Source organism: Actinia tenebrosa, unplaced genomic scaffold, assembly GCF_029948245.1.
Source record: "Actinia tenebrosa isolate PJP-AT-01 unplaced genomic scaffold, QUT_ActTen_1.0 PGA_scaffold5__44_contigs__length_20552954, whole genome shotgun sequence".
Lineage (NCBI taxonomy): Eukaryota > Metazoa > Cnidaria > Anthozoa > Actiniaria > Actiniidae > Actinia > Actinia tenebrosa.
Window position 1 is genome coordinate 6,588,489 of NW_028292582.1, and position 25,595 is coordinate 6,614,083.

A 25,595-nucleotide genomic window follows, 5' to 3' on the forward strand; every position below is an offset into this window, starting at 1 on the left:
TTGTAAAAAACTGTTCAAAATTGTATAAATATGGATATTCAAAAATCGAAATTTTGCATGAAAACATTCATTGGAGCCATCTCGTCTCCAGGCGAAGGGTTTTCTCACAGAATTCACACTTTTCAAAAATTTATATCTTTGAGTTTTGAACTTATAGGAGGACTAGCACGTAAATTGTCCGAATTCAGCTGAAACTTTACTGGAATAACCCTTAAAGGTCTAATAATCACTGGTTAAAGTTTTTTCCTGATATTCGGATGGGAAGTATTCCAGCTATGAACATTTTTGTACTAATTTAAGAATATCCGATAAAAGCTTATCAAGCGACGAGTGGCAACAACATAAAAAATTGACAGTTCAAGAATAGTAGACTCAAAAATTTCTTTTCATTTCGAATACTGAGTATCGACTGTTAAAATAATTGTAGGAAAACTCACAGGATAGAACCGATAATACTGAGACAGTTAAAGAACAGTTGACTCAAAAATTTCTTTTCATTCCGAATACTGAGTATCGACTGTTAAAATAATTATTGTGGGAACACTCACAGGATAGAACCGATAATACTGAGACAGTTAAAGAACAGTTGACTCAAAAATTTCTTTTCATTTCGAATACTGAGTATTGACTGTTAAAATAATTGTAGGAAAACTCACAGGATAGAACCGATAATACTGAGACAGTTAACGAACACTTGACTCAAAACTGAAAAATTTCGTTTCTTTTCGAGTCAGAGCTATCACAGATGAATTAATCATTTCAAGCCGGACCAATTAAAAACCTGTCAACATGAAATAAGTAACAAACCATATCAAGACTACATGCATGTTCAAACTTGGATGACCTTTACTTATTAAAAACTTTAAATATCATTCCAATGATGCCTATGAAATATAACCACGTACAAACAGTTGGCAAAGCATTTTTCTTGACTTTAATTGACAGCGTTTGGCGGATTGTAACTCTTCCAACATTCTAACAAAGGGTGTTCGTGTTTTCTAGAATCGTATCTACTTTGGGTTTTCACGACTCGAGGTCTTATGACATCTGGATCCATTTTTAGCTCTTTTCCGAGCTGAGATAAATGCTTGTCACTGATATCAAAGTCCAGTAAGAAGTACCTAAGGAGAGCGAAAAAAAAAATTAATTAGCTTTTCCGGAGTTCGTAGAATAGCATTGCTCACGGTTACTAAAAATAGACATCACAAAGCCTTGTGGGATCGAAATGCCGACAAACATTGCAAATTAAGGTTTCAATTTAATAGAAAAAAAGATTAGTATGTGTCGGAAAATGATAGTTCCTCCATGAATTGGAAACAACAAGAATACAAAACATTGCTAGCATTGACACCAGGGAAAAACGTTTGCGCATGCGTGCACTTCAGCACGTTTTCTAAGAATTTTGAAGAGTTCGATTGAGAAAATAAATGTTTGTTTTCTCCAAGTATACAAAAAAGTTCGAGAGTATACTTTTGTTAGACCAAGATACTGTATCAACAAATACAATATGAAAGAATTAGTCTTAAGTTTCAAGCATGGGCACTAAGTTTTGGCATTCTGTGAAGTCCAATTTATAAGGCAAGTCAAATTTACTTATGTTTTGACTAATTTGCATACGGATTCAGAGCATGCGCAGACGTTTTTCACATGTCGTGAGTATTAAAACGTCAACTAAAACACCCCCATGATGCAACGCGTTCTGCTTCCACGAAAAGGCTAATATGATAGGACGTTTGCAAGATGGCACCATTTGTCTCCCACTACCATAATGCTTCGCGAATTTTCTTTTGATTCAAATTTTTATTCTCTCATGAGAATAGTGAGACAATTGGTGCTAATTAACTGAACAAAAAAAGTGCGCAAGGGATTCTGGTAGCTGGAGTCAAGTGACACCATCATGCAAACGTCCTATTCGTCTAGGTGTAATGTTCTCCCATTTCAGACCACATGTCATTCCCTAGAGTACAATTTCTTTGTTTAACGGTTGTGCATGAAAAAACACATGAATAAAACTCATACAAAGGATCTTATTGTTAAGGGAATGAAACGTGGTCTGAAATGGGAAAATATTGTAACGGGACGAAATGCATTGTAAAAATAATGGACAATCTTATTTTTATGCTGCATTGTTCCACAATGGCTCAAAAGAAATTGAAAAAAGATTTTGACCTCAGAATTATTCTGAATAACTGAGACAGAAATAGGTAACTCTGAAAAAAACTGAGTTCTATTTAGGACTTATTATTTTATCATTATTCTATAAGAAGCATTTTGAATTTAGCAAATTGAGGTCCCTTTTCTATGGTATGTACTCTTATCAAACATGGATGGTGTCAGCATTATGATACAAACTCAAGTTTCACTGCAAAGTTTGGATCATATGCTGATGTCAGTCCATGTTCAATAAAAGTATCCAGTGATCATGAAGTCACTCATGAGTTCGGTCGCCCAGACTCAAGTTGCCCGGGGTTGTGGTTTGCTCAACCGTATTGCATGGTTCAGACCCCTGCAGTTCATTACTTAAGGGTTTCCAGAACTGTCAAACCAATAACACAAACACAATTAAATTTTAAAAAGCAGTAGTAAAGCTTTATAAAACATTTGTAAGGCATTTTAGATTAGTTTTGGCAATCTTTACAAGGTATGACCAGACCATAGAAAACAGGGTCCGAAATTAACTTTTGAGCTAAGTGGTCCTTTGGACAACCATGTTCTAATTCTTAGGCGTCCAAAGCAAAACTTAGGAGTCCCACATCGACGCCATTTTGTAGAGCCTGAATGACAATGGTCAGCAGTTAGCTATAATGCAGAAGATGCAATCGAATTTGTCAGCGATATTCAATGCCTTCCAACGAATGCATTATCTTGAATTTTTGAAAGTTTATCAGTTGAAAAATGAACTTTCTAGGTTTTTAGCAGAACAAAATATAAATTAGACTTGCATTCGGACTTTACTGACTCTTTTATATTTTTATAAAAGAAAACACCATGGCAAAAATGTAGGTCATGAGAAGGACAACCACATTCCAAAATCTAGTTGTCATTTGAAAAATTTTAGTCGTCCCTGACGACTGGATGACTGCTAATTTCGGACCCTGAGAAAAAGGACCTTGATTTGTTTTTACCTCAAAAAATTCACTAACAGGCATTTTTTCATGCATGCTTTATGTTGATATCTGCTTAATAGCCAATCAGTGTGTGAGAAATTAACAACTTGTGGTAAAATAATATTTGGAAAGTACCTGCCATGGTTATGCCAGTCTGCATGTGCTCTCATTCTGTAAGGTAACTTTTGCTGCCCTAGGTTTTCCAATTTACGTACAACACCTCCCTTGTCCATGATGCTTTTACATGTTTGACGTAACAGGTTTACATAGCCTTCCTATAAGAAATCAAATCAAGGCTGAATCAAGATAATTTGAAAACTGTTTACTAGTCATTAGCCTTTCTGAGGTGAGGGAAAAATCTGGGTTTTGAGTTAGCATTGCAGTGCATTTGTCTCCTAAAACATTTATATACTGAAGTGCAAATATATATCCATTTAGGGGAAGCTAAGTGGTTCATGCTACACGATAGCAATATGGCTAGCTGTCTATCGATGGACTAACCACAAAAATAATTATTCCGCCAAGACTACAAAGTAGGTATCTAGTTTTAAAGTGTTCCACGGGGATGACAAAGAAAGTTTCTTGAAAAAAATAAAAGAATTAATAAAATCGTTCTTGTTTTTTTGAGGGAAGCAATTAATAGCAAGTGGCTAACAAATCTGTGGCCCTCATTCCATGATCGAATTGGAATTTAGAGTTGATTTTGTGGAGAGAGGAAATCCAGAGAACCTGAAGAAAAACTCTCAAAGCATAGTAGCAAAAAACTAGAAGTAACTCTACTCACATACAACAAGTATGTACAATTTAAGTTTTCAAACACAATTTCTTTAGTTACCTTCACAAATTCATATATTCTTTTTACGAGAACATGCGTAATAGGTAAATAAATATACATTAACCTGATTTATATTTTATCATTTATACTTTTATAATCTATTTTCATATATTATTATTACACCCAGTCTGGAGGGAATTGAACCAGGGTTGCATTGATGAGAGGTGATTGCTCTCACTGCTAACACTTACATGTAAAGTGCTACTCTGATGAAAATCGCTCAAACTTGGATTCAGCTTAAATTTCCTAAGAATACTCTTTAAAGGTCCAATAATCACTGTATGAAGTGAATTTATTTTATTCCTATGAAGCTCAAAGGGTGGCTAATGTGCTTATTTCACATTACTTGTGACTATAATATATATTTTGGGGTGTTTGGGTATTTCTTTCTCCCTTTACTACTAATATTTTGATCATAAACTACAAAGAAATGTATGGAGCGATAATTGATGTTGAGTGTATGACGTCACAGACTCCAAAAAATAATCGTAAAAATATCATACTTTCGTCCTGAATATCGAGAAAACACCTCATACAGTGATCGTTGGACCTTTAAAGAGTATTCTTAGGAAGTTTCAGCTGAATACAAGTTTGAGCGATTTTCGTCAGAGTAGCACTTTAATAAATAATTAAAAGTTTCTCAATAAATATTTCAATGATTTGTTTTTATCCTACTTTCAATTAATCTCGCTTTTCATTGGCTGAGAGCCCTTAGCCAATCCCTGATATTGAATGAACTTGACACAATAAATGTATTATGTGTAGGTTTTCTGCAGATATTATATATCATGTCAAGTTCACTCAAGGTCACAATAGAGATTGAACCCGGGGAAAGAAGTACTCTTGCTTGTTTAGGGTAGGGATGTGCTGCTGAGCCCTCTGAACCCTGACCCTGTTCAAGAGTAAAATCTCTGAAAATCTTACCCTTTTGCCTCTAAAAAAAATGTTCCAGTACTTGCAAAAGTAGTTACCCTGTTTCAAGAGAAAGAGCTTGATTTCATATATCCTGTTCCAGAGAGCGAGCACGATTTCATATACCCTTTTCCAAGGTAGAAAAGCTGAAAACATACCTTGTTTGGCAGCACATACACATAAAGTGAATATAGTAGATTACCCCCCACCCCCCATTCGCTAATTTTTCAAAGGTTGTTACTTGATTAAAATCTTACATTTGACTTACTTTACTTTGGCACTCTTAGTCCCAATGGGATTAATGAATACTTTGCTTTCAACTAACCCTTTCTTTTGTCTTCTTATTGTTTGTTTTTGTTTCCTTGCCTACCTTGTTCTCATTGGTTTCTTTTGTCTTATTCTACCATATAAACAAACACTCCTTTCTACCACCTCTTACTCTGACAAAGGACTACATGTAGTGCCCGAGAAGTCAGTAAGTTTTTTCATCTTTTCACAGTGTATAATTTACCTTTTTATCATTACTTGCAAGACTGTAATGTATGGTCTTCCTTTTCCCTATATATTAGCTAGCTAGGTAGAATGATCCAGAATTTGGAGCTACAAGACATACCACACAGTAAGGGTTGTTATATACAGAGCACAGCAACTCAATAACTCTATAATTTCCCACCTCCCAGAGTGTGAGCCCAGACTTCACAACAAACTGAGTACACACTAAAAGCTTAACTCATTCCCAACTTTTTTTGACAAAAAATTCTGATAAATTGTGATTTGATGAGGAACGTGTTATATCTTTTGAAGCCAAAATTCGCCTTGATTCCCAAACGTGTGGGTTCATTGAATGATATTTAACAAGATGAACAGTCTACTCACCCTGTTTAATATCCTAGAGATGAGCACCAGGTCATATCGTGGCATTTTTTTACAGTTCTTTTCTTTCTTTAAATTTTTACTCTCCTCTCATCGTGTCTGCTACTGTACGAACCCGCTGACCAATAATACACACAGGCTCTGGCACTGGTTTTCAGGCTATCACGGTTCGATTCACCACAGGATGTCTATTAAATGGTATTGCTTTTGAGAAAGCCGAGCCGGACGAGTTAGTCCAATAACACATAAATTATGATCTAACAGTTTTTTGTTAATGTGATTGAAGCCTTCATATGGTGAGGACAAAATTACTGAGTTTTGATGGTGGGTATCATTAAACTTTTAATGACTTTTTGATTTGACCGAAGGGTCAGCCATGACGGCTGCCTCCCTTTTGGAGGTCAACTAATTATAATATGTCACACTCAGTGACCTCACCAACACCTGACCCTACGAAAGTAGCTAGTGTACAGCTCTGGTAATCGAGGATGCCAACATTCGAGCCAGGGATTCAAGCTAGGTTTGTGACTGTTTTTGCGACTGTTTTGACTTCTCTTTTTGACTGTCTTTTTCCCAACTGCTTGTCAATTAACAGTCTTTTCATTTGACAGGTTTTTTTACTGTTTTTAACTGTTTTTTGACAGTCTTTTGACAGTCTTTTTACTGTTTTTGACTGTTTTTTGACAGGCCTTTGACTGTTTTTTTTTTGACAGTTTTTGACTGTTTTTTGACTGTTTTTTTGACTTTTTTGTTTGGCCGTTTTGTGAATTTATTACTGTTCAGGCGGTTTCCACCTTTTGGACGTGTTCAAAAGGTAGACCAGAGAGAGAGAGAGAGAGAGAGAGAGAGAGAGAGAGAGAGAGAGAAAATAATAAAATAAAATAATATATATATATAATATATAATAAGAACATGTCCAATTAGTCTTTTTAAATCGTCACTATGGTTATCAGTGCACTAACAAAATTATCCGAGAAAGCTAAAAGTTTCAAAAACTCTCCGATAATTTTCATACCAGTTGTATAATAGTTTGCTTTTGCTTGCACGCTAAACTATAGAAACGCTACAAGCTTTAAACCACGAAAAATAATTTAACGTACATTCCTTGGAGTGGTTTGTTGATCTAAGAAAAGCCACATCTTATTGTTCTTGCTTAATTACTTTTCATCGTGAAAGCTCTTAGTTGAAGATGTTTCACCAAGATGTTTACTTTATCATATTGATCAACAACCCAAGCACAACGAGGCATTTCGAGAGCTTTGTTGAACGAATGAATAGGATTTTGAAGTACTTTAGTCAGTTTATAGTCCAGTGTAGAACCATTCTCAGTATTCTGATGAACTTAGTGGGCGGTAGACCTGTGAAAGAAGAATAATATGGAGCTCGTGTAAAAGGTAGGCAAACACCTATTCTTTTTGGGTTTTTAGGCCGCAGTCCGCGGCCGTCTTCATTTAATAACGGTATTGATAGCACAGTTTCCAAAACGACTTACATGCAAAGTACGTAGGTATTTATACGTCAGTATTTATCCTACATTTTCAACAGTCACTCGTACAAGCTACTGCCCTAACATAATCCGCAATGAATTGGGTCGATTCAACGCCCGGAGCAATTGATCAGAATCATGGTGAACGGTACAGAACATATATAATGAGTGAATGATTCTAGTGGCTGGAGTGAGAATGCGAAGTGAATTTAGGCGTAATGTCGCTCATCATGAGTTACATATCATCATTATCTGGCGTGATATAGCCAGTGACTCTTAAAAGCCGCAAATATGATTGCGGACGTAGCTATGATATTCAATGAATATTATATACTGTATATCAAGGTTAAACACGATAGACAGTTTTTACCTTACAGTATATATATATATATGATATAAAACGGGAGAAAACAAAAGTAATTTTGGTATCAAAATTAGCTATAGGCGTTTTATCATTAGAGCCCAAAGTCAGTTAACGTAGTGCCGTAGGAATATGAATAAATAAATTATTGTCGCTGTTATTTATTTTGGCTCATCAATGTGCATTTAAGTATAATATATTTTGATAGAAAGTGGCGTTTAATGGTTCATTATCGGGGAATGCCGCAGACCTTTAGCCAAAACTCAATTGATTTTTAACCCTTTACTCAGTTATTGCGGTCTCAGTTCGCGAGCTTATTGCAAGTGAAAGTCTCGCGGAACTTTAATCGGTTTTGCGACTTTTTGCGAAAATTCGTGAGAAAATAAAGAATTTATTAATGACCATTTAGCAGGATAAAAGAGGTTTAGCTTCTAGCGCCTCAAATCAAAACCAAGAAACTAACGGATGCATGGATGGAGGGAGAGGGAGGGAGGGAGGGAGGGAGGGAGGGAGGGAGGTGTGGATGGATGGATGAATGGAGGGATCGGATGGAGGGAGGGAGGGAAGGATGGAGGGAGGGAGGGAGGGATGGAGGGAGGGAGGGATGGAGGGATGGATGAATGGAGGGAGGGAGGGATGGATTAAGGGAGGGAGGGGGGAGGGAGGGAGGGAGGAATGTATCAAATGGATCAAAGTATTGCGTGTACTTAAAACAAACTGTATTCTGAGAAGTGCTAAATTTTCCGAAAAGGCAGAGGTGTTTATTTGTTTATTTTACTTTTAGTATGATACGTACTTTCATCATGCAAAATTTCAAAAAATCCAACGATGGCATCTTTTGCCCTTGAAGGTTCATCGATATGATGACTTAAGTTCATAATCACTACCTGAGCGTAAAGTACATGATTGGCTTCACGATCTCATAAAAGGGGGGCATCTAAACTATAGCGTTTTCGGCATGGCTTCCACTCCAAAACGATCAAAAACGTAGATAAGATCAGAAATGATGCAATATCGTCATCTGCGCAGACGAAGAACAGACGTGCCGATGTAAATGACGTCAACGTTTTTTCAAGAGCCTCGGTTTCTGCAGTCCACACTAATACGGCAGCCTCTCCACGCTGAACGACGTGTTCAAATGTCACTGAGTTTTTTAAATTTGATGCGTAGAAGCAATACCAAAACGCATCGAAAAGAATGCGTTATCAAAACAAAACGAATCAGTGTGTACGGAGTCTTTATTCATTTATTTTTTATTTTGTAATTTTTTATTTCGTAATATTTTTATATATTCAGTTTTTATGTTTTATTTTTTATTTTTGTTTTAAACTTAATTTCGCCGGTCGATTAATGCGATTGATTGAGCAAACAATATTGATATTTTTTAAACAGCAAATCTTTTTGACAACATAGAAAAAAAAAAAAAAAAAAAAAAAATTAGAGTATTCATGCTAGTCTTCTTTACAGCTAAGCTATAGCTATTGCGTTGTGTATGTCGTCGGCCTTTACGCTTGAGTGTAATACATATCTAATTAGGAAAGGAAAAACAAAGGGTCATACTATTAGAGTTTTTAAACGTATCTGTTTCTTTTATAGGAGCAAATATACTGAATCTTGAAAATAATCCTCGAAGAAACTACTTGGAAGTGCTCGGTGTGAAAGCATCTTTTCTCCAAAATGCAGGTAACTCGTATCTCGTATTCCATTACTTTTAACGATAGTGAATTGAAAAGTGAGCTGTTCACATCTGGTACATTTAAAATAAGTAATAGTTTTTCGTCGAGTTACCTCGATGTGAGATTTAGCATGCATTCAAGGTCGTAAAAAGACGCAATGAAAAGCGAATGTTATCCACTTTTGCAGAAAGACTTGTGCGCTTCAACATTTTTGTTTCGTTATAGTCACGTGACTAGGATTTTGCTTCCTTCAGTCAACACATTATGAGGTACACGTTTTGAACATTAATGACTGAATAGAAAAGTACTTAGTCTCGTAGACATTAAAACTCTCCCGGAGTGATGTCGTTTACTGTCAAAGACTTAATTATCGCGAACGGTTATATGTTACTTTTTCCGAGTTCGGTATCTGTGCGTTTTGATTCCCGCGGTCCACTACTCGAATAAATTTTGCTTAACAACTAAAAATGGCTAAAAAAGATAAAAAGCAAATGGGAAAAAACGAAGCAAACAAACAAACTTAAGTCATTTACCGTCCATTTACCTCGGCACAGTTCTTCCCTAATCCAGACCTTCTGGCTAGTAAATATCCTCTATTTCTATATATATGACCTATATCTGACCTAGCCAGAGGAAGGGGAGGGTGAGGGAAGGGGAGGAGGAGGGGGATATTGGGATACCAATAATATTTTCCCTCTATGATACCAATATTCTTCATCATTACATGACATCATAGCTTATTAAGCAAGGTCTCTTAAGCCGTAAGTCAGACATTGTTGGACCGCACACTAAATTTTAAGAAAACCACAGATACTTCACGGGTTCAAATCCCGTTCAAGATTCAGAGTTTTTTCTGAGTCTTACAATTAGCAATATTAACTTCATAAGTTGCTTGATATACTGTGCAATTGGATATGATTTATACCCATACATATTATCTAAGATATCAAATATTTGGGTTAAAAATACCCTGATACCAATATACCCGAAAACCCTGGCCGGGTCTGCTATATATTCTGCATGATTCATTATTTGGTCTTATTTTTGGAGTGATTCCTGATTTGATTCTTGCACTCACACTAGTACCCCATTCTCCATCGGTCACCAGCAGAGCCTCATCAGCTAGGGATGAGGGCAAAACAATTGTCATCTCACGGTACCCGATTTAGGGGGAGGGGTGGTGTTACCCGGTACCCACCACCTCTGGAAGGAAAATCTTAGATCTCGTCTCCAAATATCTCCAAAACTAAAAGCCAAATCACAGGAATGAATGGACTGCCTATCTGCATGTATGCTAAAAAACATGTTTTTGTATAAAAATTGCACTACAGATCCCCAGTATCAAGCATTTGAACAGGTCTCTGAGGGGGGAGGGGGTATGTACCGGTACCCACCACCCTAATTCATAAAATCGCGTTCCTATTTTGGACCATTGTTTTGACCTCATCCCCTAATGCGTCAGTACGAAACGCCAACTAATCCTTTGGATTAAGCTTAGGATTAAAACGTTTAATCTTTAATATCAATTTTTCAGTGTAGATTTCGGGGTTCGGGTCTTTGTAATAGTTGTTGTGACACTAATTTTTACTACGTGCGAATTCCAGAGGAGGATCTAGGTAGGGCCGTAACCAGGGGGGCACAGAGTGCACGTGCACCCCCCCCCCCCCCCCTTAAAAGCTTAAGGTCCGGTCATCTATCTCCTTTTGCTTTAAAACTGCATGTAAATGTTTTTTGATTAAATTAAAACCACTTTCCATCTGCATATTGTAGCAGTTTTAAGATACACTCACCCATTATTTCCTTTTTTTTGGCTCTGCTTTTTATTTTGGTTACCTTTTTTTTTTTTTGGTTCTGCAAATCATTGCCTGTGAACCTCTGCCAGATCCCTGGTTACGCCCCTTCCAGGGCTATCCCAAGTGCCTTATTATTGTTTGCGTTGGTTTTAACCAGTTTTTGTGCATCTTTTTCTAAGTGTACTTTTATTACGAACAGCATTTGATGAACACATGTTCCGACTAATTTGGCAAATGAAAGTAGCCAGTTATAAAATCTGTACTGAACCTGAAAGCTCCAATATTTTGACAACTTTCTTTAGATTTCTTGAATAATTTAGAAAAGATAATGTTAAAAGGTGTAACATACACTACTTCAGTACAATTGATTTTTCACTTTCTACAATATCGATTTTAGCGGTTTAAATGAAAAAAAAAAAAAAAAAAAAAAAAAAAAAAAATCATACTTTACTCGCAATGCACTATGGAATAATCCTGGATCCTCCTGGTGCGAAAGCAAATCGTACTGAATTAATCAAATCATCGATTAGTTATCATTACTATATTACCAATAACTCCATGCAGTTCGGCCAGCAATCAGACCAACATAAATTAGCTTAAATTCGCGGATCGTTTTAAAACGATCCTGCATCATAAAAAAGCCGGCCAACAGCCCCATTCTTTGTACCGCTCTCCTAGTTCGATGCACCAGTTAGACACCCGTAGAGTCCAACTCTTCGTCAAAATCGTCATAGCCCTCATGGACCACTGGCATTCTCGGGGTTCTCCTGTCTTTCCGGAGAACCATTTCAAGCAGTCGCAAAACTACAGTTTATCATGCACGGCAACTCCAGCTCGGCTAGGAATGATTATTCGTGGTCACTGAATGGAACTGTAAAATGGAGTATTGGGTGCATAGAAAATATTATTAATGGCACCCCTCCCCCTCCCCCTTCATGACAGCTTCCCAGTTAACTCTGTTGGTCGCGTGGCGCACCGGACGGACCAACACTCAGGGTCCCAAAATATCTGAGTAGAGGTACTGTCTTTACTATAAATATATCTGCAAATGGTTAGACCTTCGTCGTGGCTGGACCACGTAAAAAGGCAGTCCCGTCTCATTCAGAGACGTTTAAAAACGTAGAAGGTCACAAGTTTATCAGTGCTAATAATGCGCACTAAACTGAAAACAGAAACATTCTGATGGCAAAAAGTGAACTTTTAAGATCGATACGAAATGAGGCTAGCTCTGAGTAAACGAGTCTGTGATAATGGAACACAGCGATATTTGATTAATTCGAAAACAGTCTATTGAGCCCCCGGCCTTCCCCGCTCCGCTGTCCCGTACAGTCCCTATTATAGGCATTACGAAGTTATAGCCTGCGGTTGGACGCGAAGTTTATTGGTTCCTGAAAACGAGGTTTTAAGTTATTCACCAGATGGTAACCCAGACTAGCTATCGAACAGCGCCTCTAACCTCAAGAGACCCTCAAATAAGTTAAGTTGTTTTCAAGCTAAGTTAAGTGCATCTTGTTTGGATTTCAAATACTGAGGCATCCAATGTTGATTTAGAAAACACGCAAGCGAACTTAAGATGTATTAAGTGTGTTATAACAACAAAGGCTTTGCCTTATCTTTCTGTCTCATTTCGGTGACCGATTTGACCGCGTTATGCTTATTGTAAAGTAGGATCACAAGAGTATTGGAAAGCTTGTTCAATTTGGTCCGTTGGTACTAAATTCTCTTACGATATTATAGTGGGATTATTAAGTAACATTCATAATGTAAACCGATCTACCGTTATGTGCATCAGTTGCTTTTTGAAAATCTGTTTTAGAACCTGCGCAAATAACTCGTTTTCAATACACGTAATCCTCATAGTATTGGTAGTGAACCGTTATCATTTAGAGCCAGATAGTGTACCTTTGATGCAAATCGAGTCATGGAATGTAAAACATTTTCCTCGCACTCCCATTATTTGATGTATAGTTTTTTCCCTTCGCGTTGGCTCGAGTTGGCTTCGAGTTGGCTCCCGAGTTGGCTCGGCCTTTTTTCGTTCGTAAACACCTCACAGTTATATTCGCCTGCTAATGACCAAGTGGGTCCCATCAAAAACGAAATACAATTATACCTCTAGCGGATCCCTTACTAGCCGTATACCCTTCATTTAACAAATAGTTGCATGGTTCCAAAATACCCCACGCAACTGCACCCCATTTATTTTAGACCAAACCCCGCCCCTTTTACTATAGACGCCTTGCATGTGACGTCAAAGCAGCTCAATTTGGAGGACAAATGAACGAATTCAAAAGGAGGACAAATGAACGAAGGAATTTCAATCTCATGAGAATTACCCTTTTCCACTATGACGTCAAATAAAAAAAAATCTATTGTTTAAACGCAAAGGATTATGGTCGGAGGAGGAGGTCAAATCAACGCAAATTCACCAAAAATTGTTCTAAAACTCGTATCAATCCACGAAGAGAAGTAGTAGAATAGCCAGAAAACTCTCAGAATATTTTTAGTACATATTAACACATATTATATCTGAAAACCAGGCCATTTTAGATTAAATTTCTATTGGATTTGGCGATTCTATCCCCCACATAAACAAGCAGTGACGTCATAGTGAAATAGGGCAATTGGAAACCTATCGTAATGTCCTCCAAATTGAGCTACATTCCGACGTTCTGCGAGGGGTCTATTCAGCTGACACTCTAAAGTGCCCGCTTAATAGACAATAGAGGTACCACTGTATTTACAGTAACTGACGAACTCGTGTTCAGCGGACACCATGGAAGGTCCCGAAGGTGCCCGCTGTATAGAGGTATCACTTTATTTAGTGTAAAGCGAACCCGTATTCAGCGTACACCATGGAAGGTCCCGAAGGTATCCGCTTTATAGAGGTACCACTGTATTTACTGTAAAGCGAACCCGTATTCAGCGCACACCATGGAAGGTCCCGAATTGAAGGTGTCCTCTTTATAGAGGTACCATTGTATATGTATGGCATTTAATGTAAAACGAACCTGTATTCAGTAGACACCAGGCAAGGTCGGTCCTGAAGGGGTACCGCGCATAATAGAGATGTGACCACTGATGTGACTCAGTAAACATTACATTTTTTATGACCCCCTCCCACTCCTCTCCCTCGACTCAACACACCCTCGGCTCGGGACCGTTATTCAGACACTCTATTAGAGAGGAGCTCCTCTCCTTTTCCCCCATCCTCCAACACTCACCGGCACTGACGTGCGCTCTGATAAAAAATGAGCAAATAAAGACTCATGATCGATTAACAAGAAATGAGTTAGAGTTTGAACAAGCGTACAAATGGAACTTTTAGTCGCAAGTCTGAAGAGCATTTATTCTGAATAGACTCTTTTCGAGTTCCAAATTACCTCTGTGTTTATTGATTACAGACTCATTTACTCAGGCTTAGCCTCGATTTTGTGAAGAATATTCACGTGTTCCAGTCAAGGCCCGTCAAGTTTCAAAGTGTTCGTAAGTTGAAGTTGTGCATTCTTTACTTTACCGTTAGTATTTGTGAATATTTAGACACTGATACAAGGTTAAGCCTGAGTAAATGAGTCCTTAATCAAGAAAGACAGCGGTATTTTGGAACTCGAAACTGGACCATTCTGAATGCTAATAAAAGGGAGGGCATTTCCTGTAAGAACCAAGGGAGGATCCAGGAATTTGGAGAGGGGGGTCAAAACGTTGAAAGGGGGTCCAAACGAGTATTTCAGTCATACTAAAATTTACTGTGGCAAAACTGAAACATAGGATAAAACAGTCAATGAACCTCAGGTATGCCAGTGGGGTCCTGCCTCCTCGACCCTCCCCAGACCCTCCCCCTGGATCCGCCTTAAAAAGAGCCGCCCAAACCCGCCATTCCTTTTTTGGTTTTTATTCCATTATATTTATCTAATTTGCTCGGCGGTTTGAATTAATTAGTGCACATGTTTTGCTGATAATTATTAGAAGACTTTGAAAGCTTTGAACCAGTTCAGGAATTTTTTTGCTATTTCCTGGGTTTTTTATCAGCAGTACCACACATTCTTCCAGACGAAGAACCAGCCAAGAATCTAAATATTTTGAATGCTAATGAATATCGTACGTGAACTGGAACAAGTGATACTCATCGTTATATTAAATCGTTCAATGTTTAAAATGAATGGAATAAATTAAGAAATGAATTATTCCTAAGTGAAAATAAGATTTTTTCCCAAAAAAATGATAAAAGGTTTCGAGCAAAGGCCGCAAAAAATATCCAAAGCTATAAATTGCATAAAAGTAAATTTCAAAATTAATTTTATCGAAATTTGAAGAGTTTTCTTGGATTTTATAAGAAGGAATATGATGGAATATGAAATTTCCCCTTGATTTATCTTACTCAAATAGCTCGCATACTTGGTCCGTAATGAATATTAGTGTTATACTGTTGAAATTGTCAGCCAATCAGATTAAACAATTCATCCTCTGGCATTCTTTACGCCTCGAACAGACCGAGTCTCAAGTGACCGATTTCTCATCAAAATAAAATTCAACAGGCTTGCAAATGTTGCCTTGAAATAGAACATGGACTTGAACTTCCGCTTGTAGTCTAGTATTTCTTGTACTACCTATAGCGTATGCAAGCATGTGGCTAACACTGGACTATTTTTTGCAACCATTTTGTGTTCCTTAGCTCAAACACTCAACATGGCTGCCTGGGCTGCTGTTCCAAGCACGAAACCTAATGGAGATAAGGTCAGGAAACGTTCTTTTTCTGGAGGGCTGCCTATGTTAAATCGAAGTGGATCAATGGCGGACAAAACTCTCCTTGGGGTGTTGAACATCCTACGGATGGACGAAGAGGCTGCAAACACATTCTTAGTGAGGACCATTCTTCCTGACGGCAACTTACGTCTGGTAAGAAGATCTATGTCATAGTAGTAATTACTGTTAGCATAGCTCGAATGCTCGAGCCTAACACACTTCTATTCTATGATTGCTCGCTCCTTCGTACTCTAAATAATGTCGACGATCACAGAAAATTAGAACCGAATATCATTACGTCGAGGTAAATTCCACTTTTAACATATAAAGGGTTTTCCGTGTGGAATATTTTGACGGGAATGATTTTTGTTCTGTGGATTCGGCTCGTTTGATAAATACATGACTTGGCCCCGAGATTCCAAGAGATGTTTAGAGTATTTTATCTGCTGCAAGATCATTCAGTTTAGCTAACTATTCATGCGATGCTTTCCTCTTAACATGCGTGATTAATACGTTTATTTGGAAGTTTACGCTCGCGTTAAGCAAACCTTGTCTGTTGGTGTACAAATTGAACACGAGAATGAAAATATCAAGATATTTTTTGAGGGCTTGTGGCCTCGATAGGCGAGAAGTACGAGCTATTTTCTTATCAGATGTAGAGATAGCAGGATTTAGTAAGACTAGAACAATAATGCAACCTAAATATTTAGCATGTTCCAGTCTATGTTTATACGTAAAATTTAATTGTTTCAAGGACGCACAAAATTGATGGTCAACCCAATGTATCCTCGACATCTTTTTATTTTTATATTCGTGCATTAAATGTTTTAACAGAGCTAGATATCTGAAATAATTTGCTTTTCTGATATAGAAATCAAATGCATATCTACTTATAATACGTCTGATATCAATTGTACACAAAAGTAAATTTATTTAGACACAATTTTCTATTAGGATATTTTGGACATTTAGGAATGTTACACACATTTGCTTTGAAATTTGCCCCGTATAAAAAAAATCACTTCTTTATACTTAAATATGCCCTCAGCGTCGTTCGAAGCCTGAGGTTTGGTTTGTTTATGTTTTCTCGTAAATGAAATCGTCGGCCTTCGGCCGGTTCATCGTCTACATCATCGATACTTACTACTAAAGTCAGAATTTCAAACGCAGCTTGAATTTCAAGCTACAACGAGACAACTTATATTATATATAATGTAATATATTTGTTAAACAATTTGTAGTTTGCGTAGTAGTTTCTTTTTTTAACCGCGAAGCTCACAAACTTTAATCGTGAGAGCTGCGCCTTTTTGACCTGTGCAATGCTTGCGGTTTTCGACCTTGAAATTAACATAGTCATTATTTGACACTTAAATGCTCCGCAACCGAAACATTTCGGCTCCGAAATTAGTTCAAAACCCATCATTAATCACTATAGGTTAGTTTCTCTCTTATATCTTACGGTTTAAGTCACATCTTGATCCCCACGCAACAGTTTAACAAGAATCATTTTATAGAGTAAAAAATTTATCGATGAATCCTTATTTGGCCTTTAAAGATTTTAGGATCGTATCATTGGTACTCAACAATTTTTTTACTAATCCAGAGTGATATTGGAGCTGAATCATGATAGCATACAGGAAGTAGAGCAATTATGTAAAACAAAGTATTCAAATGATAAATTACCGGTCCTTACTACTGTCTCTATTGTGTACCATAATTGATATAAAGAGGCTCTTATTTGAGGGATTTGAATAGTATCTTAGCAGCAGATCAAAACCTATGGTCTCACAAAAACTCTTTGAAATTTGACTTTGTAAAGTGGGATTAAAATAAGATTTGTCCAATGCAGATAAAGGATTGTATGACAAAACAGTAGTGGATATACATACAACTCTCCTCTTGAAATGAAGAGGTTGAAAGGAAATCAGATGATTCGAATCACTCTTTTGAATTTTTGTTTTCAGTGTATCTTTCTTTTCAATAAATGTCTCTGAAGTAAGATTGAATTTAAAAAATCTAAAACTCTAAATATGAAAAAAAAATCTACCCCATACATATCATACATATAAAGCCACATCATGTTTCAACCTAATATTATTATGGTAAGCTTATCTTGAGATTATTTGTACAGATTGACACTGTTCTAATTGCACAATTTAAATTTCCAATGATAACAAACAACCAGCTGCAATTTATCATTCTACTTATTTTTTTAGGCCAGAAATGTGATAATATGAAGTATTTTGCAAATCTTGTCTAGTTTATAACACTGAATAAGTGAGGTAAAGTTGTTATTTTTTCAATGTTCAGTTTTATAAAATTTCGCAGGTTTTTTACGCATTTGTATGTGAAGCTTTAATGGCATAACACAAAGGTTTTAATATTCTACCTGCAGCAATAATAATAATAATATAATAATAAGCTTCAATGATTTTACCATTTTTGAAAAATATATGAATGCCTAAAAATATGGTAAATACAATGTACAATAAGCGTATGTATAAAAAATAAAAAATAAAAAAAATAAACCAAAATAATAAAAAGAGCAATTTAATATTTGCACCACATATGTTCCATTAATGAGATATATACATTAATTATATCAATTGATTAATTATATAATCAATATTAAATATATTTTATATGATACCATACATAAACTATACTTACCTCATGTTGACTCACCCACTGTCATCATATTTCTGGAGTATTGGTGTGGCCACTTACATCAACATTTTTCTTTTGGACTACCTTTTGCACATCTTTACTATAACAAAATGTGAGCCCACGGCGAAGGGGTATCCTAAATGAAATGCATAAAGATATATTATGCATCGTAATTGTTTCTTTTGCATTAAAAAAAGGAAAAAGGAATTTTTCCAATAGATGATAGATCAAAGTTTACTAAGGGAGCATTCATTTTTAGCTCGTAAAGAGCTATAGAGGTGGCTAGATTTCAGCCAATCGTTTTGGGTAATTTCTGTAAGAATCCACACACATTGTTTGCAGAGGAAGCCATTTTGGATTTTCGATCACTTGATTATCAGCAGCATATTTTGAGTATTCTTAGTTTACTTTATGCTCTTTTTATTGGACCTTGAGAATGAGATATTGTATTTACCATTCAGTTGGAAGAAGAATCCAAAAACAGCCTGGTTTGTCATATATTGGTTGATTAGACTTGGTCCAGATAATCTCAATCATAGAAAATTTCGTAACCAGAAATCGAGAAAAGAAAGGATTGTAGCCAATCCGAAGCCAATAATTTAATTGATAAAGACAACAGTTTGTTTGCTCAAAACATAACTCCAACTATTGCCTTACTCGGGTCTCAATACCCTCAATGAAATGAGTCAACAAGTGTCATTTGTTATCATCTTAGTTCATTGGTACTCAAAAAGCTTCATGAGCTTGCCATGGGTTACCTTAGATTTAGAAGGGCGAGTAGGCCTGAAAAATAGATATTAGAGTATATGCCCAATTTGCTAGCCCATTGCTGGCTTAGTTTGGAAATTTTAGAATGGCCCCCAATACCTAAATGAAAAAATTGCAAAATGCAAGGTTATTAGAAACAATCAGTGGTTCCCTTTTTCACTTGTAAATATTTGATGCCCTCCCCTTAATTCCTCCAGCCCCCTCCCCCTCCTAAAAAATGCATGCTCCCTAATGTAAGCGGATTTTGTAAACTTTCATTTTTGAATTAACTTTCGTTATAAAATATCTGTCATAAATCTTGTGTTCTGATTGGTTGGGAACGTGTGCCTTATGAGAGCATACAGCACACATGCCAGTTTTTATTGCATCATTCATATGCAAAATAACAGCTATTCTTTTTATTTTGTTTTATAAAAGAAATAAAAAGACTTGCTTCCTGTGGTGTGTGTAGTTATAAAGCACTTGGGGATTGGCAGAACACCCGAGAAGTGTTAAGAAGCACACTATTTTGCATCATGCTTCTCCTAACACTTCTCTCATGTTCTGCCAATCCCTGCCTGCACACAGCACAGCATACACACACATTTTGTATTTCTTAATGCATTGAAGGAATGCTTAGTTTGCATAGATATATTCAGTTCTGGATGCATTATATTTATATTCGGGAGGCTGCTAAGCTTGAAAAAAAGCATAAAACTTGCATAAGGCATAGCTGTGTGCAACCTCGCAATCAGAAAGTGTGTACCGAATTGAAAGTATATCGAATCGAAATAGGCGACCAACTTGAATAACTAGTGTTTTACCTGTCACTTTAAACTAGCGACTGACTAGCCTCTTGTAAATGTGAAAACGTTTTTATTTTCCACATAAACATGAGGCTAGTCAGTCGCTAGTTAGTGCAGAACAATAGTTATTTAGGTTGGTTGCCATATTTCTATTCAGTGTATATTATGAATATTGCTGGTTTCCCATAAGAAGGAGTTAGCAAAAAAAAAAAAAAGAGGGCCATGTTGGATGATATATATATATAAAAAAGAGAATACTGACGAATCTTTTGTTAAATTCATCCAATATAGCCAGCTGTGAATACCTACCATCAATATTTGATACTAACTAAAAAATACAAAAGTTTCAAAGCAAAATATTCTTTATTTAAAAGAAGGGAATACGAAAAAAACCCTGATGATTCAGACCTACTTCTCAAACAGTCGATGTAAAATTTTCTTCTTCCCTATAATGTTGGGCTACCTGTGGATTTGGCGGGAAATTTCGCGCCAAAACGCGTGCGCTTCACCCCTCCAGCTCCAGTGTATGTGGGCTTAGCCTCACTTCTGAGGTCAGTAAACAAAAGCAGAAATCAGAATAACAATAAACAAGCAACTCCTGGATTCGAGGCTAAGCCCGCACCGGAGTTCTAAGAGTCGTCAATGCGTTGAGCTAAAGCAAAAACTTTCGCATACATAGATAAAAATCCATAAAAATCACACTGAGTTCTATTGTTTGTCTTACGTTACAGGTTAGTGCAGACTACAATATGACCATACGAGATCTTGTGACTGGAATAGTTCAAGAATTTCATCTAGAGAACTACCAAGTGCGGGAATTACCAGGAAAAACGCTTGCAGACTTGAATGCCAAGGCTTCTTCTGTCGAAAATTCTGAAATTGCTATCGAAGACGTTGAAAGAAGAATGTCAAACTTTGAGTTAGATAATATTCATGCGAGTAAGTTTTTCTATCGATAGTTTTCACAGCTGCCATGTAAGACGAATTTAACAAAAGATTAGTCATTAGTCTAGGCTTTTGTTATATCATCCAACATGGTCGCCGTGTCTTTTCGGTTAGTTTATTCTCTTGGGAATATTTGAAAACCATCAATTTTTCCCTATCCTTTAAAGGAGAAACAATAAGGACTAAATTTTTGATTTACTTATAAATATATCATAATTAATAACGACGTAGTTGGTAATATCAGTGAACTCGCTGAATGAGCATTGCCGAGGTCTCGCCGAGGTCTCGCCAAGGTCTCGATCATAGGAAGGGCAATGTTCGGCAATGTTACTAGCATTTCCCGCCAATACACATACGCGTACGCATTTCATCTTTAGAGTTTCCCGCCATATCCACAGGAATCCCGCATTAATTAATGAAATCTGACGATGGGATACGAGGTCCAAAACAGTAACTCGAATTTATATCAAAAGAAAAACTATCAAAGGAATAGAAATTAAACTTATTATCTTTAACAAAAAAATAAGGAAAGTTTAAGACTGGAAGTAAAACGTTTGGGCTGCTCCCCCCGCTACGCCGCTGCTAGCTAGTTTAAATGAATTCACACAAAGTTACGTGGAGTTTACCAGCGTCAACAAACGAGCGTTTTGTTACTAACTTCATCACTATTTTTCCTTAGTCAAAGACCCAAGATTACGTTGTGTGAAGGAGCTGCTTTACGAAGAAGAGCAATTTTTTAATGATTTAAAGTGTGTGTTTGAAGTTTATGCAGAACCCTTAAAGTAAGTTTCGGCTTTATTCATGCAAACAAAACTATATTTTTGGCTTGAAAGAAAAAAGAAAAGATCCCTGAAAATTTAAGTCATCAGAAAGCTGCAAGAAGCTCTTGTACCATGTCAGTTCCCACTCTCTAGCAAGCTGGGAGATTTTTATATTTTTATATTTTTAAAATTTTTAAATCATTTATTCTAAATGTTTTACATTTTTTTGGGAGATGGTACCAAACTCATTGGTTACATTTATTTGTACATTTTTTCACTCTGTTTACTAGCTCTAATCTATTAACCTGGGGTCCAGAGATTATTTATTCTCGCTCTAGCTTTTTCTGTTTTGAAGCAAAGGAGCGAGCTCGTTACAACCACAGGAAGCAAAATGGAACCTCTGGAGCCCAGAGTATTAATCTCTCAAATTTTCGTCAGTTTGAGACGCTACTTTTTCCCCTGCCTTTTCCCGTCTTTATGAGCTTCCTGTGGAATTGGCGCCAGGTACCCTGTAACGGTCACCTTACTACCTTTTATTAATCCTCAATCCATTCTTGTATTTGAGGTTTATGCGGCAATGGTGGGATATGCCGGATGGCTTTAACCTATGATTTCCTCTAACTAGTATTTTATTGTTTTTAGAAAATGGGGCATGACAAGAGCGGATTATAAAGCTATATTTGAACCACTAGAAACAATCTGTAATCTAAACGTTAGATTGAGTAACATGGTAAGTCTGTCATAGGTATATAAAGTTACTCATAGTCTCTCTAGAGACCAGAAAAAACGGTGAAATATTTGCTTTTATATCCCGGCGGTGCTGGTAGGAGGAGTTAACATGTCAGTCAAACTTAGCAACTTTGACTGTAAAAACCAATCAGCCAATTTAGGACAGTAAGTTGATTCAGCGGTACACTGGCTCAGAGATTCAAAACATTGCTAGCAGCGTTGAATGTGTTCCCATACAAGTAAATATGTTGCATGCATCCACTGTTTGTGGGAGCTTCAAGTGTACATTGTGTTCCATTGGCTTGTTGCATTTACAAACACGTCATTCACGTGACTTTCTCCCTTTGTGGCGCGGTCATCCCGATAATGTGGACACTGTTAAAACTCCTTATTGTATTGTATCAGTAAAGTAATATTCCATTATCAATAACAGTGTTGCGCAATTATGAGGACATGGATATTACGAAAGAGGAAAACTGCGCGTAGACCATGGTGAATCATGAATGATAGTTCTAACATATTCTTTCTCTGTTGAGCTACTTCAGAAATGCGCTAAAAAACATGAGTAAGATTGGCGTTGCGAGATTAGTTAGAACTAATTTTTTCGTGTTACTAGATGAGTTCGACTTTAATTTTATTGGCTCTTTGCTTTCTATCTTTTTTCCTTTCGTATTGTTTTGTTATTGAGTAATTTGGTTTACAATGTTAATGTCAAATTGTTAATACACAATATAACTTTTGGATCTCTTTGCAGTTGGAAGAAGCCGTTAAAAAGTGGGAAACTTCCACGACGTTGATTGGTGAGTAGATTAATCGAAGTATCTTTTTGCTAATAACCCATCATAAAAGGCAAAGCAAAATACTCCAGTTTAGAGTTCTTTTTTGCCCAGGGTTAGCCTCGATTTTTTGTAGAATATTCATGTGTTTCATCGAAGTTCCATGGAAATTGTGAAGTGTTTGTATTGTTGAAGATGTGCATTCTTTACTTTAATGTTATTTGTGAATATTTGAACACTAATATGAGGCAACTATGAGTAAATGCTGGAGTTTGTCGTAGGCGTTATTTACCGTCATCAGTAAAGTCGGTCGGACTAGGGAAATTAAAATAGGTGCCATCGTTAAAACGGTAAATTACTTTCTTTTCCACTTACTTTTCCACTTGTTTGATCATATTTTGTTGTGGGGTTAGCAATCTGTTGTCCCAGGATATCGAACCGCGGCCAGATATAAAAAATATCGCCCGCTCCAACAGCCATTCAGAGCGCACGAGTTTTGTAGCATAAAATATGTTTGTATTCTACAGGAGGTATATTCACTGAATTGGATATTCTGTGGTCAACGTACGATGATTATTTTCAGTTCTTCAGGGGTACTCGAATGTAAGTACTCAAACACATCATGCACAACAGCGCTTTGGTTGACTTGCGTATTCAAGAGATGCATAAACTAATGTCATAAGAAAATCTTATTTTTATAGCAACTGGTGTTCTAGGTTGGACTGTGAGACCTTTAGCAAGATGTTCTTGCTAGATACCGCAAACCTCAAACTGCAGTTCGATGTCAATCTTCAATTTCCGTCAATTTACTGGAAGAGACGCCATATTGAATTGCATTGATGCTGAGTGTTTTTCCGTGTTTGAGCGTGTTTCTAGGCCTAAACTCAGCAGTTAGCGGTTAGCGGTAGACCTGATGCTAAAGGTCTCTAGTCCATCTTTCTCCCCATATAAATGCTTCACTCACCTCACTCCCCGCGCGACCAAGTTAGGGCGGAAAAAACTTGACTCGACTGATGGAGAGGAAAGAGGGACTGTTAATAGTCTAGTTTTTTGGTATGAATTAACGTACATTCGTAGTTATTAATGACTTTTTCTATTTGTCTTTTAGGTACTTAAAGCAAAAGAGAGATTATGAACCAGAATTTCAAGCATTTATAAACCTGCAAAGAGGAGCTAGAAATACACATCTTGAAATGTTACTTCTCAGACCAGTGAGTAAATCATTTGATAAATCAAATCTTCCATCGCAGCACTTAAAGGTCCATTGTTCAACCCATCAAAAAGGCGACATTTTAAATAAAACACGAAACTTAATTGCTCAGTTGTTTTACAGCAAATTTTCTCGATTCTCTCGTCATTCACTGAATGAGGTGATAAATGAGGTCGTTTACACTAACAAGTCACGTGACCTTATCTCCTTAAAATTAGTTGTGTCAGAAGGAAAACCAGAAATGAAGAGAGCACCTCGATGTTAATAATAGGCGAAGGTTCAGGTCATAACATATGATACAGGAGTAATGGCATTAGATAGAACATCGGTATTTCATTTTGTTTATATTTTATAATATAGGGTCACGTGACTTGATGGTACAAATACATTTTTTGATTGACTAAACGAAAACACCATCGACGGAGACGTGTCTTCAAAAGTTAAAAAAACCATTTACATCCGCCCCCCCCCCCCCCCCCCCCCCCCCCCCCCCCTTGTCGTATGAATCCCAAATGCCACGTTCGGTACCTTGGATTACTATGATGTTCTTGAAGAAATAGAAAACGCGCGCGTGTGCTGTGTGTAGTTTTATAGCACGCGTGGGTTGGCAGAACATCCGCCCCCCCCTTGTCGTATGAATCCCAAATGCCACGTTCGGTACCTTGGATTACTATGATGTTATTGAAGAAATAGAAAACGCGCGCGTGTGCTGTGTGTAGTTTTATAGCACGCGTGGGTTGGCAGAACACGAGAGAAGTATTTGGAGAAGCACGACGCGTAACGGAGTACTTCTCGACAATTCTCGAGTGTTCTATCAATCCGCACGTGCTTTAAAACTGCACACAGCACAGCAAGCAAGTTTTTTATTTCTTTTATAAAATACAAATTACAATAACCGTTATTTTAGATAGGAATGACACTTCTAAAAGTGCGCGTGCGTGATGTGTGCTCTCATAAAGCACGCACTCACAACCAATCAGAACGCGAGATTTAAAAACAGTTATTTTATAACTCATTTTAGTCCCATCCAAGCACCAAAATGGTTGCCATCTCTGTGAAAGCCATTGGTAAATGGCAGACAAACAAATGTCTATTAATATATTTCATAATATACTTATACGATAGATAATACATTTATCACATCGAGTTCACACTCTATTAGGAATTGGTT

At 36.9% G+C, this 25,595-nt stretch overlaps 2 protein-coding genes and 1 long non-coding RNA gene across 4 annotated transcripts in view; 1 reads left to right on the forward strand and 2 right to left on the reverse strand.

Moving 5' to 3' along the window:
* Nucleotides 1–828: 828 nt before the first annotated feature.
* LOC116292667 (small ribosomal subunit protein bS6m) lies at nucleotides 829–5,865 on the reverse strand. Of its 2 annotated transcripts, XM_031700022.2 has the most exons (4): nucleotides 5,731–5,857; nucleotides 4,867–4,914; nucleotides 3,243–3,382; nucleotides 829–1,121 (listed from the first exon to the last, which is right to left on the reverse strand). In XM_031700022.2, exons 1-4 carry the CDS (start codon nucleotides 5,773–5,775, stop codon nucleotides 935–937), a joined length of 420 nt encoding a protein of 139 aa, XP_031555882.1. In that variant the 5' UTR covers nucleotides 5,776–5,857; the 3' UTR covers nucleotides 829–934. The 2 variants fall into 2 exon arrangements, with proteins under 2 accessions (XP_031555882.1, XP_031555890.1); XM_031700030.1 differs by lacking the exon at nucleotides 4,867–4,914 and having other exon boundaries at nucleotides 5,731–5,865.
* A 782-nt stretch (nucleotides 5,866–6,647) lies between these two features.
* LOC148906414 (uncharacterized) lies at nucleotides 6,648–19,350 on the reverse strand. Its single transcript, XR_016121362.1, has 3 exons — nucleotides 19,209–19,350; nucleotides 18,454–18,586; nucleotides 6,648–7,085 (listed from the first exon to the last, which is right to left on the reverse strand). It is a non-coding gene; the product is annotated as an uncharacterized LOC148906414 (long non-coding RNA).
* Nucleotides 15,519–25,595, forward strand: part of LOC116287205 (uncharacterized) — a 48,483-nt gene continuing 38,406 nt past the window's right edge. Inside the window, exons 1-7 of the mRNA XM_089038185.1 lie at nucleotides 15,519–15,936; nucleotides 20,735–20,942; nucleotides 21,628–21,730; nucleotides 22,352–22,439; nucleotides 23,193–23,238; nucleotides 23,742–23,817; nucleotides 24,323–24,425. Coding sequence (XP_088894311.1) covers nucleotides 15,727–15,936; nucleotides 20,735–20,942; nucleotides 21,628–21,730; nucleotides 22,352–22,439; nucleotides 23,193–23,238; nucleotides 23,742–23,817; nucleotides 24,323–24,425 — 834 coding nt within the window. The 5' untranslated portion in view covers nucleotides 15,519–15,726. The remainder of the gene's footprint in view (nucleotides 15,937–20,734; nucleotides 20,943–21,627; nucleotides 21,731–22,351; nucleotides 22,440–23,192; nucleotides 23,239–23,741; nucleotides 23,818–24,322; nucleotides 24,426–25,595) is intronic.